The 16,101-nt window shown below is 41.1% G+C and overlaps 1 protein-coding gene across 1 annotated transcript in view; it reads left to right on the forward strand.

Moving 5' to 3' along the window:
• Window positions 1-16,101, forward strand: part of LOC119909357 (monofunctional C1-tetrahydrofolate synthase, mitochondrial-like) — a 30,951-nt gene that overhangs the window by 14,258 nt on the left and 592 nt on the right. Inside the window, 8 exon segments of the mRNA XM_038727545.1 lie at window positions 2,798-2,909; window positions 8,797-8,936; window positions 9,797-9,838; window positions 11,962-12,065; window positions 13,716-13,893; window positions 15,772-15,824; window positions 15,826-15,877; window positions 16,004-16,095. Of these exon segments, the coding sequence (XP_038583473.1) occupies window positions 2,798-2,909; window positions 8,797-8,936; window positions 9,797-9,838; window positions 11,962-12,065; window positions 13,716-13,893; window positions 15,772-15,824; window positions 15,826-15,877; window positions 16,004-16,095 (773 nt within the window).

A 16,101-nucleotide genomic window follows, 5' to 3' on the forward strand; every position in this document is an offset into this window, starting at 1 on the left:
ATTTGTCAGAGCCTTGTTGAATGGCTGATTTACTCCTCCGAGGGGAGGCTGTTTATGCAGGCAGAGGGAGAGGTATGCAAACAAAAGCTTAGAAAACCACGCAAATCCTTCCTTTTTCCTCTCTCTCAAGGAATTCACATGCATTGTAACAATGGATCACTTGGCTTTCCTCACTTTTCTTCTTGACCTGTTTTCTCAGTAATGTCCTTTTTTTTTTTTTATTAAGTCTGTCATGAGTGCAACGAAAGGATCGTGCTTAAAGGAGTAGAACTCTCCTTGGCAACCGTACTCTTTGATGTCTAAGTTGGATGCACACAGAAAAATACCTTTTGAATAATTCAGAACGAGCATTGCAGTGCTGTTGCCCGCAAACCTTTCAGGATACAGTGGGTACGGAAAGTATTCAGACCCCTTTAAATTTTTCACTCTTTGTTTCATTGCAGCCATTTTCCAAAAATCAAAAAAGTTCATTTTATTTCTCAGTAATGTACACTCAGCACGCCATCTTGACAGAAAAAAACAGAAATGTAGAAATTTTTGCAAATTTATTAAAAAAGAAAAACTGAAATATCACATGGTCATAAGTATTCAGACCCTTTGCCGTGACACTCATATTTAACTCAGGTGCTGTCTATTTCTTCTGATCATCCTTGAGATGGTTCTACACCTTCATTTGAGTCCAGCTGTGTTTGATTATACTGATTGGACTTGATTAGGAAAGCCACACACCTGTCTATATAAGACCTTACAGCTCACAGTGCATGTCAGAGCAAATGAGAATCATGAGGTCAAAGGAACTGCCTGAAGAGCTCAGAGACAGAATTGTGGCAAGGCACAGATCTGGCCAAGGTTACAAAAAAATTTCTGCTGCACTTAAGGTTCCTAAGAGCACAGTGGCCTCCATAATCCTCAAATGGAAGACGTTTGGGACGACCAGAACCCTTCCTAGAGCTGGCCGTCCGGCCAAACTGAGCTATCGGGGGAGAAGAGCCTTGGTGAGAGAGGTAAAGAAGAACCCAAAGGTCACTGTGGCTGAGCTCCAGAGATGCAGTCGGGAGATGGGAGAAAGTTGTAGTAAGTCAACCATCACTGCAGCAATCCACCAGTCGGGGCTTTATGGCAGAGTGGCCCGACGGAAGCCTCTCCTCAGTGCAAGACACATGAAAGCCCGCATGGAGTTTGCTAAAAAACACCTGAAGGACTCCAAGATGGTGATAAATAAGATCCTCTGGTCTGATGAGACCAAGATAGAACTTTTTGGCCTTAATTCTAAGCGGTATGTGTGGAGAAAACCAGGCACTGCTCATCACCTGTCCAATACAGTCTCAACAGTGAAGCATGGTGGTGGCAGCATCATGCTGTGGGGGTGTTTTTCAGCTGCAGGGACAGGACGACTGGTTGCAATCGAGGGAAAGATGAATGCGGCCAAGTACAGGGATATCCTGGACGAAAACCTTTTCCAGAGTGCTCTGGACCTCAGACTGGGCCGAAGGTTTACCTTCCAACAAGACAATGACCCTAAGCGCACCGCTAAAATAACGAAGGAGTGGCTTCACAACAACTCCGTGGCTGTTCTTGAATGGCCCAGCCAGAGCCCTGACTTAAACCCAATTGAGCATCTCTGGAGAGACCTGAAAATGGCTGTCCACCAACGTTTACCATCCAACCTGACAGAACTGGAGAGGATCTGCAAGGAGGAATGGCAGAGGATACCCAAATCCAGATGTGAAAAACTTGTTGCATCTTTCCCAAAACGACTCATGGCTGTATTAGATCAAAAGGGTGCTTCTACTAAATACTGAGCAAAGGGTCTGAATACTTATGACCATGTAATATTTCAGTTTTTCTTTTTTAATAAATTTGCAAAAATTTCTACATTTCTGTTTTTTTCTGTCAAGATGGGGTGCTGAGTGTACATTACTGAGAAATAAAATGAACTTTTTTGATTTTTGGAAAATGGCTGCAATGAAACAAAGAGTGAAAAATTTAAAGGGGTCTGAATACTTTCCGTACCCACTGTAGGTCTGCTGCTTGTAAGCTAAAAGCAGCTGTGAGTTAGCCAGTAGTAGAGTTTCACCCCAGTTGAGAATGACCATTAGGTGTCATTGTAGAAAATCAATGTGAGATCATATCAGTGACCACAAGAACATCTGACTTACAGTAAATCCAAGGTGCAACATTAAAGTAGTGTAAGTACATAGAGATAAGTACACACACTCATAACTATGCTGATGTCAAATCTCATATATATAAAGGTAGATATTTCTGAACTCTCAGCAAGGTTAAGTTCAGCATACTCCCGATGGGGAACTGAACTCTTACATCTACAGAGGAGTAAATATTCAAACTGACAGTCAACCTTTCACCTTTATTAGATCTATGCACTCTGATATGAAATGTTAACACGTGTCTCACTGTTGTGTTTGTGTTTTGTAGTTGATCATGTTGTAAATATCAACAGAAAGTACTCGCCTGAGTGTCTTCTAGACATACAAACTTGCAGTTGAAGTGCTCTGTTAGTTTGTATGTTTCCAGCCTTTAGGGAGTTATCCAAATCAGCAGTGGAAGCAACCCTGGCCCACAGTCAGGCTGGCATACCAGTCGAGTACCCCTTAACTTGTGCTTACACAGTGCTAGCCAAAGTGCATGCACACTTAAATATTTATCCAGGATGTTTCTGAAGGATGGTGAATTTAGTATGAAAGAGCTGTTTAGTCCTTATTGAAACTTGGTCTGGTGAGTTGCACTGTTTTCTGACATCCTCCTGCATGTTTATGTGGCCCTCTCATTGTTGCAGGGTACGCCAGTGTTTGTCCACGCTGGGCCCTTTGCCAACATCGCCCATGGCAACTCCTCGGTGCTGGCGGACAAGCTGGCTTTGAAGTTGGTCGGACGGGACGGCTTTGTGGGTAAGAACACACACACACACACACACACACACACACACACACACACACACACACACACACACACACACACACACACACACACAAACTAAGGCAGAAGCACAACCACAAAACCTTTTTGGGGACGACGGGCAAGAGGATGTTAACTGTCTAGGAGCCCCAGATGTGGAAGACTTTAAGGCGTAAGCTTTCCTTAGCAGGGCATATTGAACTATAACTTATCATTTACTCCAGTCATGAACTTCAGCTATGCTTGCAATGAGCCTACACTCATCTCAATTCTGGTTTTGGCTCTGTTCTACATGCCTCTGCTTGACTAGTGTGTCTGCGTAACTTTCTAGGAAACTGGTGGAAAGATTGCGTAAAAAACACACAAGAGAGCGGAAGGAAGCTGATTGATAATCTTAAGAGCCCCTGGAATGCTTTAGAATAAACCACACTAATCCCTTCAACGTCAAAGCATACTTGAGTATTGCCATTTTTTATCTGTCTATCCATCTCCCTGCTGTCTTTCTGTCTTCATTTACTTCAGCAGCAAAAATATGTCTGGAATTTGTGTGTGTGTGTGTGTGTGTGTGTGTGTGTGTATGGGTTGCTCAGTTTGTCAGGTGCATTTACTGTACATGCAAATCTTGTCAGTGGTTATAATTATGTATGTGAGACGGTAAAAGCAGAAGGGTGACTCTTTGGGCATACACAACATTTACACAGGCTGTCACCTGTGAGCTGGGCAAATGTGTAGGAAGCCTGAGCAGAGAGTTAGGTTTCACAACACTGGAGCAGAGAAGCTGGGAGGCTTGTATGCATTTTACACCACCACCTCTCCACCCCACTTGTTTTCGATCTGTCTGTCTCGTTCCTTCCCTTCCCTGTCTGTGTGTCGGTTACCTGACTCTCAGGTATGCCAGGAACTCGACCTCCCTCTTTTCCTTCCTCGGCAGCTGGGATGCATGTATCCCCGTCTTGCACCCTCACTCCCCTCCTTCCCTCCCTCTTGAGCTCTGTTCCTACAAACTTTGACTTCTTTTAACTGGCCGCACCACTGAAAAGAACAATAATATGTCAGCAAAGTTAAGGAAATCCAAGTTAAACAAGGATAGTCTGTTGACTGTAATGGATTTACAACAGACTCTTTGGGTCAATATTTTATCGAATTCTTCGGTTTTCTCCCAAATAAGTTTGGCTAACCTGTGGGTTTCTTTTATAGTTGCTCTAATAAATACTTGGGTCAAATGACTATGTAATGTGAAAAGGGTCTCTCAGAGACATACCCACAGAGAATCATCACCCAACTCCTCAGCTGCAGCTAGTGACTTTCAGCTCAGTGTTTTGGTTTTACTGCTGGCAACTTCACTGTTTGGTTCCTTCTTCCTCATCAACTCTGTTTCCAGACAGCAGGCAGCTGTTTTGAGCAAAGAAAAAGAGCTCTAAAAACACACTGCACACTACCTGCTCAGCAGATGGCAAAGTAAGCTGGTTGGTTAAGACCCAGATACTTTGTCTCACGAGTTGGTGGAGTCCAGATTTGAGCTTAAATGAGAGTGAATATTGGACTTACATACTGCAAGCCAGGAGTCCAGAAACTTCAGGTTACAGAGGGACCCCGGTTCTCTGAATAATTTGCTTGGTGTCTCACGGTGGGGTACGCTCCTATTTTACATCTCCTCCCTACAAATGGGATGATGCTGCATCATAAGCTCATTCAAAAACACTAATTTGGCTCAAGGGCTTTACAATCTGTACATCATACAACATCCCCTCTCCTTAAACCCTGGATTTGGATTAGGATTAATTCCCCCCCCAAAATCCCTTAAACTGGGAGGGTGGAAGAAACCTCTGGAAAAACTAAACAGAGGGGGGATCCTTCTTCCAGGACTGACATGCATGCAATAGATGTCTGTGGAAAGAGACCAAAATAGCAAAATTACAACATGGAAAATCTGTTTGTCAAAATGATCACCTGATTGCTCCCCTTTCTTTTCCCAATCTTACAATTTTTTAGCAGTGTCGCCGCATTCTCAAGTCTCAGCAAATAACTTGATGAGTGCAATGTTATTACAGGATTGGACAGAGCAACGAAAAAGTAATGGCAATAATTATACAGTTCAGTTTAACTATGTCTAAAAGCTCCTCTGATGTGGCAAAGGAAGCACATGAACTCTTTGTGAACTCTGTGGGAGTGTGTGTATGAGCATACTCATGGCCATGCTTCATCATGCTCTGTATTATTGTGGGTTTTTCAAGTCACTTTGGAATTTGGACTTAAAATGGAGTAATGCTGCTATTGCGGGGAGGGGGCTGGTGGGGGATGAATTCCACATGCCAGATGTGAGGGATTCCTGTATCAGTCTGGAGTACTGAATACAGATAACCCCCCGATACTTACTGTATGATTCCCCACACTGCAACACCTCCCTAAACTAAAACAACAAATCATTTGGACTTTTAGAGAATTGGCCTCTAAGAAATTATGATACATTAGCATGTAAAGCGTTTCAAGCTCTACGCCCTTTTGACACCACTTTTTAAAAACATCTCATGACGTTTACTGTCACTGAATTAACTTAAACTTACAAGAGACTTAGAAACATACTGGATTGGGTTTTAAAAGACTTACTCTGATTCACTTGGTAGTTTTATACACTTTAGTCAAATTTCCAAATTGTCTATCCTAGATATCTGCGTCCACTGTGCATTTATGCTCTGGTTTGTAAATCAGAATCCGCATGTAATATGCAAACAAGCGTGCATTAATGCAGCTTTAAATGCATTGGTAGATACAGCCCTCACATAGTGTGATAGTATGAATTTAGAAGTAGTACTGAAATGATTAGATGGTTGAGAGATAATTAATAATGAATTAAGATCCATTATTAATTTAAAGTAAAAAATATGAAGAGTTTTATATCATTGTAAATTCACTATTTTTGTTTTTTTTGTTTTTGGACTGTTGGTTGCACAAAAGACACTTTGGGCTCTGCAAAATAGGCTAGCAAAGGGCATTTTTCTCTATTTTCTGACACTTAAAAAACTGATTTGTTGAACACATAATCAACAATAATGAAAATAATCATTAGTTGCAGTCCTTCTGTGTACAACATGGCTTATTGTGGAGAGCTCTAACAGGAAGAAGGTGGTCGTGTTGATCTAGCCTACTTTCCAGCCTTTTACGTATTGCTTTTATTGGCAGGGGTGCTGATACCAATGCTTTGACCGGTAGTAACACCATCCAGCTCTCTTTTCACTCGACACTATTGACCTTTTCTTCCCCTGTCGCTCTTTGGACAGTTCAAGGTTGTCACACAGAGCAGGAAGCTTGCGAGTGTTTCCTCATGACATCCTCTGGGGTCATTCTCCTGCTTGGTGAAATGTCATAGTCGAAGGCTTGTTGTAGTTGCTGTCATTAAATACTTGCTGTCTTTGTTTCCATTCTTTTCTCGCAGCTTTTGCTTTGCCTTAGTGTGCATGTGTGGTATGAGTACGCCTGTGCTAAGTTTTTGGGAGATCATTTATGGATATATCCACAAATCCTGTACCTAAGAATGTGATTTTCATTGGCAGGCTGGTTTAGTATTCAGAGCCAAAACTTTAGTGTGGTGCTAACATGAAACACTACACTCTGTCAGTGGCCAAATACAGTCTAGTTACATTCTTGTACTCATCCCTCAGCTTTATTTGTTGGTCTTTTACTTTTGAATTATGCTATTTTCTCCTTTTCACTATTCTCCTCTTGCTCTTGTCCCCAGAAGGTCTTCTCGCCCCTCTCTAACTTAATTTAACTCCTTGTCTTCTTTCCACTTCTAATCTTCATGCCTCTCCTCTCCTCTCTTCTCTTCTTGCAGTGTTTTTACTCTTGCTTGCTTCTCTAGTGAATAAATTGAACCACACAGAGCAGAGTGATGCATTTCTTCATGGAAACCCTTGTTTTCTCACTAAAGCCTCAGAGAGATGTACTTTATCAAGTGTCAGCCACAAGCACCATAAGCAACAGTGAATTACTCTTTTCTTACCAAAGGCCCCAAGTGGATAATGTTCTCTTGTAATGAAACGATGAATGTTTTCCTTTTCGTCTTTGCTGATTTCATAGTAAATTTATTTTTGGAAAAATTAATTTAATAAAATGTAAGCCTAATTAGATTTTTATTGCCATCCAGAATCGAGTACATAATAGATTTTCCGTCCTAAAGGAATTGATTCAAATCATTCCTGTATCCGACAGCTTAACTGTACTCTCTATAAAGTGTGCATTTACTGTATAGTTTCCTGGCATGCTTCCTAGTCAGGTTTCATTATTATCCTATTAATTGAATTAAATGTTCAGAGGGTAAGCTGTTGGTCATTGGCTGCCACACAGGCTGCCCATGCATAGATCATACAGACAGAAGGTGAATGCTACTGTGTTTTGATTTCACTGGTGGAAACAGTTGTGCTGGATATCCCAGTGAAATCAACGAAGACGTTTGGGCCTGCTCTAGCTCTAGTGGAAAAAAACATAAAAACTAATAGATCTTAGAATAATAAAGTGGTCATATCTAAACCAACCCTTGGCTGCTAAACCAAACCACCTGTTCACTCTTTCTCCTAGTGTTGTCTAGTTCTTATGTAACTGTACTATGATTCTCCCTCTGTCTCTCTGTGTCATTTAATGACTCTGTTTTCTCCAAAACATACCGTGTTTTCTGACAGAGCATCATTTTAGCCCTCTTGGCTCTCATTAGTTAATCATCATTTAAATTGTATTACAGGAAGCTTTTGTTTGACTCACCTGTTCATGCACTTGCAAAAAATATTACTTTTGCATTTCAGTTTAAGGCTATTTATGGTTCAGCTTTTCCTAATGTAGCATGAGTTGTCAAAATATGGTCACATGTACATACATTATACACTACGTCATATATCTACATTTTGGGAGAAAATGAAAACAAACTTAATTCTTAATAAATAAGGCTTTATTGGTCCTCTGGTGGTCACAAAATGCTCTTAAAGCTTGATACTCAAACTGGACTTCATTTGTAATAAATGCTGACGGGCAGCTAGAACCGGAGGGATGAAACTGCATCTCATGTCACGTACATTTTATGTAGTTTAGCTTTGAATTCATGGTTTCACAAGGCTGTTTAGTGTTGCATTTTCACTACAAATAAACAGCACCAGAGTACATTTAGAAGCAGATTTGGAATCCCACATACTTCGGTGGTGTACGTGCAGTTATTTTTTTCTCTTCCAGGATTCAAATAACTCACGAGGCTTAACAAACTGCAGTTAATGGGGAAAAAACATCAGTATTTGTTGAATCCTCACTAAATAAGTTAAGTGTGAAATCAGCCTTCCTCTAAAATTTGAAATTTGGCCCACCAGCAGATGTTTTAGTACAGTGGTGCCACACACACATTCGCACAGTCCCACACACATACATTCAACAAGTAACAGGAAACCTTATCTTAACAACTGTCACTCCAGGTGGACTATTGCTTTGTTTGGAGCCCGTTCAAGAGGCCTGTGTGTAAGGCCGTCCATATCAGAGGCCCTCTGTCTCTTTGAGAGCCCTTACAGTGAACCCATTGCTCAATACAGTGTTACTCTTCAGACAAAACACAGACTCAACTCTTATTCCCATGATTCTTTAAAGATTTCTGACTGTGTGTATAAAGTTGTTTCAAGAAGAAAATGCTGCTGCAGTTGTGGTTTGGTGCATAGAATTGATTTGGCAAGTTTTTACTTAAAGAGCACAAACAAAACCTGGGAAAAGGGATGAGGGAATAAACATTGCTTAATCACTATTTGCTTACATTATGCTTGTGGAGATTCTTAACATCCGCAATAGGTTGTTGTTGGAAATGTGACTTTTTGATATGGAAATGTGTAGTTCTCCCTGTCTGTTTCCTAACAGTGACAGAAGCTGGTTTTGGAGCGGACATCGGGATGGAGAAATTCTTCAACATCAAATGTCGGGCTTCAGGGCTCAGGCCAAATGTGGTGGTGTTGGTTGCAACTGTCCGAGCGTTAAAGATGCATGGCGGTGGCCCAAATGTAAGTTAACACAACACCACAGACTGATGTGTTTGAATTGCTGGATAACTGGATAAGTACAACTTTACAATGGCCACAACACTTTCTGTCTTTTTTTTTTTTTTCTCTCCATAATGCTGCCTTAGAATATCATAATGTGGTCTTGCAGCCTGGCTTTTACATTTTCTCTGATGTAGTAGAATTTAGTGATCAAGCGTAGATGTTTTCAACACCCTACGCTAGCATGTGACACATGTTGTGTAAAGAGTCTTAATCACCCATATAAACAGGCTGCTATGCATCAGACCTGAACAGATGTATACAGTGCATCTTAAAAAGACACATAACAACCGTTGCATGACGGTTTCAGTGGCCTTTTTATGAGCTAAATTCTCCTTTTGTGTGGTAGTATGCTGTCCTGGTACACCTCCTTGCTGCTCATTAATGGCTGAATACGATCACGTGCCAAATACAAGAAGGGCATTTAAGGCCAAGATGGCATTTCTGATAGGTCAGGCTTATGTTCCAGATTCGTTTGGAAACTTTTAGATGTTTGTGCGTTCCTCCGTGAAAAAAAAATACTTGAATGACCCACGTTCATACAACAACAATGGCAACAATAATAGAAATCTACATAGAATTTCTTGGTCCTTATCGGTCTGCATCCCATTTATTGAAATGAATGCCTCAAATTAATAGCAGTGTTCGAAGGCTTTTCCATGAAAACATTTAAAAGAGAAACATGGCAATAAAATAGCTATTCTGCATTAGAAATAAATGTGTCCAAAAAAGCTACAAGCTGGAAAGTGAAATAATACATTGTTGAATGTGATAAAAGACTGAGGTGTGTGTGATTACTTGTTTTCTCTGTGTGTTTTCAGGTGTCAGCAGGCACACCTCTTCCCAAAGAGTACATTGATGAGGTATGAGCCATATTGATATGCATAAATGCACACATAAACAAGCTTAGCCACTGTGATGAAAAGAGAAACATAAGGGAGACGAGACAAACCTGTAAACATTTTTGAGGTGCGGAGTTTGGGGGTTGTTATGTCACTTCCAATTAAGTGAAAAGAATTGTCTGAGCCTGTTTTACTACATTTAGTCATAAAGGACAGGATGTTTCAAGGAAGATTAAAGCTAATTAAACTCATTGGCCAATGCAGGGCCCCAATTATAAAACAATCACATGCTCATTACTATAACTCTATTTAGTTATGTGTGTTGTGTTTTTGAGTGAACTGCCATGCATAACTATGGGTGGCGATGCAACATCCTGTTAGTGCAGCTTTGTGGCCCTTCAACATTCCCAACAGGCCTCTTACAGCCCTGACCTTCTGTAAAGATGTAAAAGAGTAGGATAATGCTGAGTTGCATGGAGATGACTTGCTGCACACTAACACATTGGTGCAACACAGTTCACACAATATCACAGATCACTTATCAAATGTTTTTGCTGGTTGGTCCAGTTTTGGATATGACCCATCATTTGACACATTTATAGAGGTTTTTATTCCCTCAGGCTCCAGCTGTATTCTCGCAGACATTTAATTCCCCGCCTATATGCATAAATACTTCGCCCACTAACATGGTTAAGAGTACTTATTTGATTAACAGCGCAAATAAAACCTTTGCATGTGGTTTCCGGGTATTTGGGCGTTAGCAGTCTGTGTGTGTGCACGTTCATATCTGACTAGAATCACTGGTCTTTCAGCCAGGCTCAGCTGAGTAAATAATGAAGCAGTATAAGTTAATTGTGAAGCCTATAATGAGAACCAGAAGTACTTTGGAAAACAGATCCAGGGAAATGAATTTATGGGACCTTTATGGCCTTACTGCTCTGAGCCTGGGGCTGCGCGCGCACACACACCCCTACACACACCTAGTGCAAGATTGGATTACTGCAGTCAAACTAGCTGCACAATATGCTTTAATGTGCTTAGGAGTCGCTGGACTTCTGCGCACCCATAGTTGTGCCAGGCCGTGAATGGCAGCGAGCAGGGGGTGAGTGTTTTATCCACTGCACAGCCCAGTAAGGTAAAGTTGTTGAGGATATGTTGAAGGTATGCTAGTCACAAACCACAGTAAGAGCCCGTCTCCTGCAGCTCTTCTCAGCTCACTGTGGCTATAACGGCTCCAATACGGCTGAAAGTGTAAAATATAACTTAATATCTGAGAACAAACAGAAGCACAAGAGTGAAACTAAACTCCAAATCACAGAGATTCACGTTGAAGCTTGAAAAGTACGGAGAGACTTTTAAAAAGAGAGCTTTCACTCTAGTTTCCAGCACAGAGACACATGAGTTTAGCCACTGAGGAGACAGTTAAGGGGAGGATGTTATCAGCCCTGCTACCAAGCAGGAACCCCCTGTTGCAAGGCTGTAGTGAAAACGCATGGCTTGGCACTGTGTGGCTAAAGAGGACCATGAGTAAAAAAAACATTCTAATAAGGCACAAGGTGAATGCCATAAATTCTGATTTAGTTGCTGATATTTTGGAGAACTCCAGCTAAATTAGTAAATTGGAAATTAAACCATTTAAAGTAGACTTTCACTAGACTTCCTGTCATACCGTTCAAATTATGTCTCTAAAAACTATTTGGCAATGAAGGCCAAATGGAGATCTCCAGCATTTTCCCCTGATGTGCTGATAATGTAATTAAAAACTATCCTCAGTGTTTAGTCACATACAATTTTTTTTGTTTTTGTTTTTTTGCACACATTTAGTGTTAAAACTCTATAGCCGCTTCGGTGTCATTTATAGTTGTAAATCATGCACATCATTTCTTTCCCTTTTTTACAGTGTATTTACGTTTTTGAAGTAGTCTAATGAACAAAACTAGTCTCGTTGCTGTAATGTTGCCTTATGTTATGAGGTGGGAGAAATCCTCTAGCCACACATCCTTATCAAAGTTTTGTCATGATGGCTAACATGCTTTGATAGACCGCTGTAGTACATTTTATCGGTGTGTTTTGCAATATCAACTGAATTACAATAATACATTTCTGACCTTATGCTTTGTTTCTTCCGTCTCTATTTCCACTAGAATCTGACCCTAGTTGCAGGCGGTTGCCGTAGCAATCTCAGGAAGCAGATCCAAATAGCGCACCTGTTTGGGGTACCAGTCGTGGTGGCGCTCAATGTCTTCAAGTAAGATTCATGCAGACATACGTCCACAAAAACGCAACCTAACTTAAGTCACAGTAAATTAATAAACTTAACAGTAGTAATGGGCAGTGGTGGAAAAAGTACTCAATTTTCATACTTAAGTAAAAGTACAGATACCACATGAAAAATGTTACTCAAGTAAAAGTTATCCAGTATAAACCTACTCAAGTAAAAGTAAAGAATACCTGGTTTTTAACATACTTAAGTAATCAAAAGTATTACACATCAAAATCTGTTGATCTTACAAAACGCAATCTATCTTTTTAAATTCTCTCAAGACAGATTTGAATACAGCACTATAAGTATAGTGAATCACAATAAGGAAAACTGAGTCGCAAGCTCTCATAAAGTGCAGCTCACAGTCCCAAACAGAGCAGGATTGGCTTCATTTTTCAGATGTTTATATCACAAACTCTACCAGCTACATTACCACTCGGTCACAACTGGGACTGCTGCACAGTCACACCTGACAGCACAATGCTCTCACTGCAATCCTCCTCTGTAAGAAGCCTGAATAGAAACCGCTGCTAGAAAAACCCAGTGCTGGTTTGAATGGACCTCTGCGCACTAACTCAGACCTCATGAAGTCTGTTAAGACTGGGGCCAATCTGCTGGGCCATTTGGTAGAGCCGCAACTGTTCCATTACAGTCTGAGCTGCTTGTATCTGATGCTCATCTGGCTGTGCTCGTAAGGGCTGAGGCTAGATGTGTTTCACCTGGGTCTGTGTGACCTGCTAGAAAATTCTGGACTGGGTCTGTGCTGGTACTGGCTGAGCCTGGATGTGGATCAGCTGTGCTTATACTGGCTGACTGGCTGGAGTCTTTTCTTGTACTGGCTGATGATCCAGCACCTACTCTGACAAACTTTAGCTCAGCCCCTGTAAATTATAGATATTTTCTATATATTAATGTTATCAGCTGCATCAGGCCCATTCTGGCTCCACCAGGTTTCCTTAAATACATTTGTCCCACAGATGTTTCTTGCTCGAATGCATGACTGTAATTTCGTGCACGTGCATATGAACACATTTCCACACGCAACGTGGTCATCTTTCCGAGCTAAAGTTTGTTTATAAACTGGCCCATCTGCGTTTATCAACGTAAAATAGTTTAAATAGCATTTCACTCAACATTTTTCTGTCACAGTCTGACAAGCAACCAAGACACAGACACACAAAGCTGTGCTGCTCAGCTGGTTAGCAGACAGACAGACAGAGAGATTTACTGCAGCTGCACATTAGACATAAGTATGATCTGTTGACATCAGACATTGAGAGGAGAACACAAGTTTACCAGACTGCTGTTCCCGCACTTCACTCTCATTGCGTTTTTCTCTTCTTGTGCCTAGAAGGATAGTTCATCCTCTCGTCAAAGTTTTAAACATTCATGGTCACCTTTGACAGGAAAGTGAGGCAGGGCCGTTCAGCTCTGCGCTGTTACGCATCAGAGGCGTAAGTACAGTAACAAAGTATTTGTACTTGGTTGCTTTCCACCACTGGTAATGGGATAATTCATAAATTACGAAGGCCCACAAAAGCACCATTTCTATTAGCTCCATTTTGTCTCTAAATATGTAATTTGTTGTCAGTCCACCAAGCACTGCTAACAACGCTTCCCTTGGTGATCCTTTAGGACTGACACCCAGGCAGAGATCGACCTTGTGTGTCAGCTAGCAAAAGAGTGCGGAGCGTCTGACGCTGTGCCATGTCACCACTGGTCGCAGGGTGGGCGAGGTTCTCTTGAGGTGGCCCAAGCTGTGAATGAGGCTGCCGGCAGACCCAGCAACTTCCAGTTCCTGTACAACATAGAGGTAGAGCAGATATCTGGATTTTGTGTATTTTACCAACAAAACATAAATAAAGATCCGCTGCAGACTTGTTTTAAGATATAAATATTCAGCTTGGAATTATAATTTGTCGTATAAAGATTCTTTAATTCTTAAAATCTACTCCTTTCCCCCAAAGAAAAATCCAGAATATATGAATAAATGTGAATTTTTTATTTCAAAAGTTTAATTACTGGACACTGGACATAAATCTACCTTCCTACATGACATCTCCTACAGCACTGAAAAGTATGTTTTAGTGTATGTGCCATGTAGGCTTTCCACATTCCACTTGTGCAAGTTGCATAATGGAACATATTTGGCTTTCAAACTAGACACAGTGTCACAAATCTTGCTTATACATCCATGGTTGAAACTTTGGTGAACACAGAGAAACAATTGCCAATTTGGCAGATAAATGTGAAAACAGCCATCTAGTGTCAAACTCACACATACATCATTCTGCACAGTGAAGTTCAAACATCTAAGTGGAAGTAACAATAAGCAAAACACATCTTGAGAAGAGGGGGACTTGACAAATATAGCCTTGTACTGAAGCACAATGCATTTGTTTTATTTCCGTTATATAAGCAGTTGTCATTATCCCAATCCTACTTTTATTGGGTACTTTCCATTTGCAGTGAATGATGATGTTTGCTCTGGGCACACAGCCAAAGAATGTAGAGGTAAAAAACATCAGCTGGTTTGAGTTAGTAAGTTTGGGAAGTTGTGACTTACATTAACTATTCCTGTTACGCTGCCATGAGTCCATGCATCTTTGTGTCCCTTTTTTACAGTATGAATGTGTGCCTGCATACCAAGTGTCCAACAGTAGGAGTACAATAAGTCCAGTACTGATTTAATTAATCCAGGCTGAAGCACAGTCAATAAATGTGGCAATAATTAATTCATAAGTCCAGTATTCAATCTTCACAGTATTCCAAGTTCACAATGGCAGGTAAGTGGAGTAGTATTTGGAGGAAGGTCAGTGAACAGTGGAGCTTGGAGGAATGTTTGGGGTGACAGACAACCTCAGGGTAGGACTCTTGGTGGTGCATGGTCACAGACCTAACTTAAAAGATGAAGAGGCCCCAAAACAGCCCCAGAGAGCAGAGCAGAGGTGTCTGAAAAGGGGCACCCAGCAGGACATGTGGCAGACAGCAGCAGACCTGCAGGTCAGACTTTAGGATACAAGGGGACGTTTTACTGGGAGCGTTTGGTTCAGTATGTCTCAGGAGGAAGAGAAAACAATTTTAGCAGCATCCATGTGAAAACTGGCCATAGTAGAGAACATGTCATGCTAAGAAGGCCTTAATGATGTGCCCAATAATGAAATTAGACTCTCTACAAGCCAGCATGTTGTTTTTGATTCCAGTAATCTATAAACTTTAGATTTAATTTTTTTTGCAATTTTCCTTCACTTTGCATGTCCTAGCTACTGTACCATGATTTAAACACCTGTCAGGCCACAGAGAAATCTAAAGTCACATTGATCAACAGTTCTGGCAGCTTAAAGATGAACAAGCAAAAGATTTGTCAATCTCAGGCATATCTCCAAATTAACTTATTCAGGTTATATGCTGTATGTTAATGTCTAATATGCTGTGCAGTCCTGTTGACACCATGGTGCGAGGGTTATCTAGCAATGTTATGTATTTAACTGCTGAGAAAGCAGAGGAAAACAAGGTATACAGGATCTAGTACGAGTCAAACAATAGAAGTCAAACATGTTAAGATGTAATTTGCTCTGTGTAGCTCTTAGTAACCCTGACGTCATATTGATGTGTATTCACTAAATCTAATTTCCTTTGACCGGAGTGCTCATGTGTTTCCTCTGTCTCTGATACACCGTCTTTCCAATAGATGCCGATAGTGGAGAAGATCAGAACAGTTGCACAGAAAGTGTATGGACTGATGCATCGAGCTGTCTCCAGAGGCCAAGTCCAAGATAGATTACTATAATCAACAGGTGAGATCACTGCTGCTGCAATAACAACCGACTCATCTGCTTGTCTCTGTCTCTCTTTGTGTCTCATTTTCTCTCTTTCTTGTACATGCACCCATTAGCCACTTGTTTTCTTTTTCCCATAACCAGGGCTATGGTTCATTGCCCATCTGCATGGCCAAGACTCACCTGTCCCTGTCCCACATGCCTGACAAGAAGGGTGCACCCACTGGATTCATTCTGCCAAT

The sequence above is a fragment of the Micropterus salmoides genome, unplaced genomic scaffold (genome assembly GCF_014851395.1).
Source record: "Micropterus salmoides isolate LMB-PRFRI ecotype aquatic unplaced genomic scaffold, ASM1485139v1 Ms_hic_scaffold_18, whole genome shotgun sequence".
Classification (NCBI taxonomy): domain Eukaryota; kingdom Metazoa; phylum Chordata; class Actinopteri; order Centrarchiformes; family Centrarchidae; genus Micropterus; species Micropterus salmoides.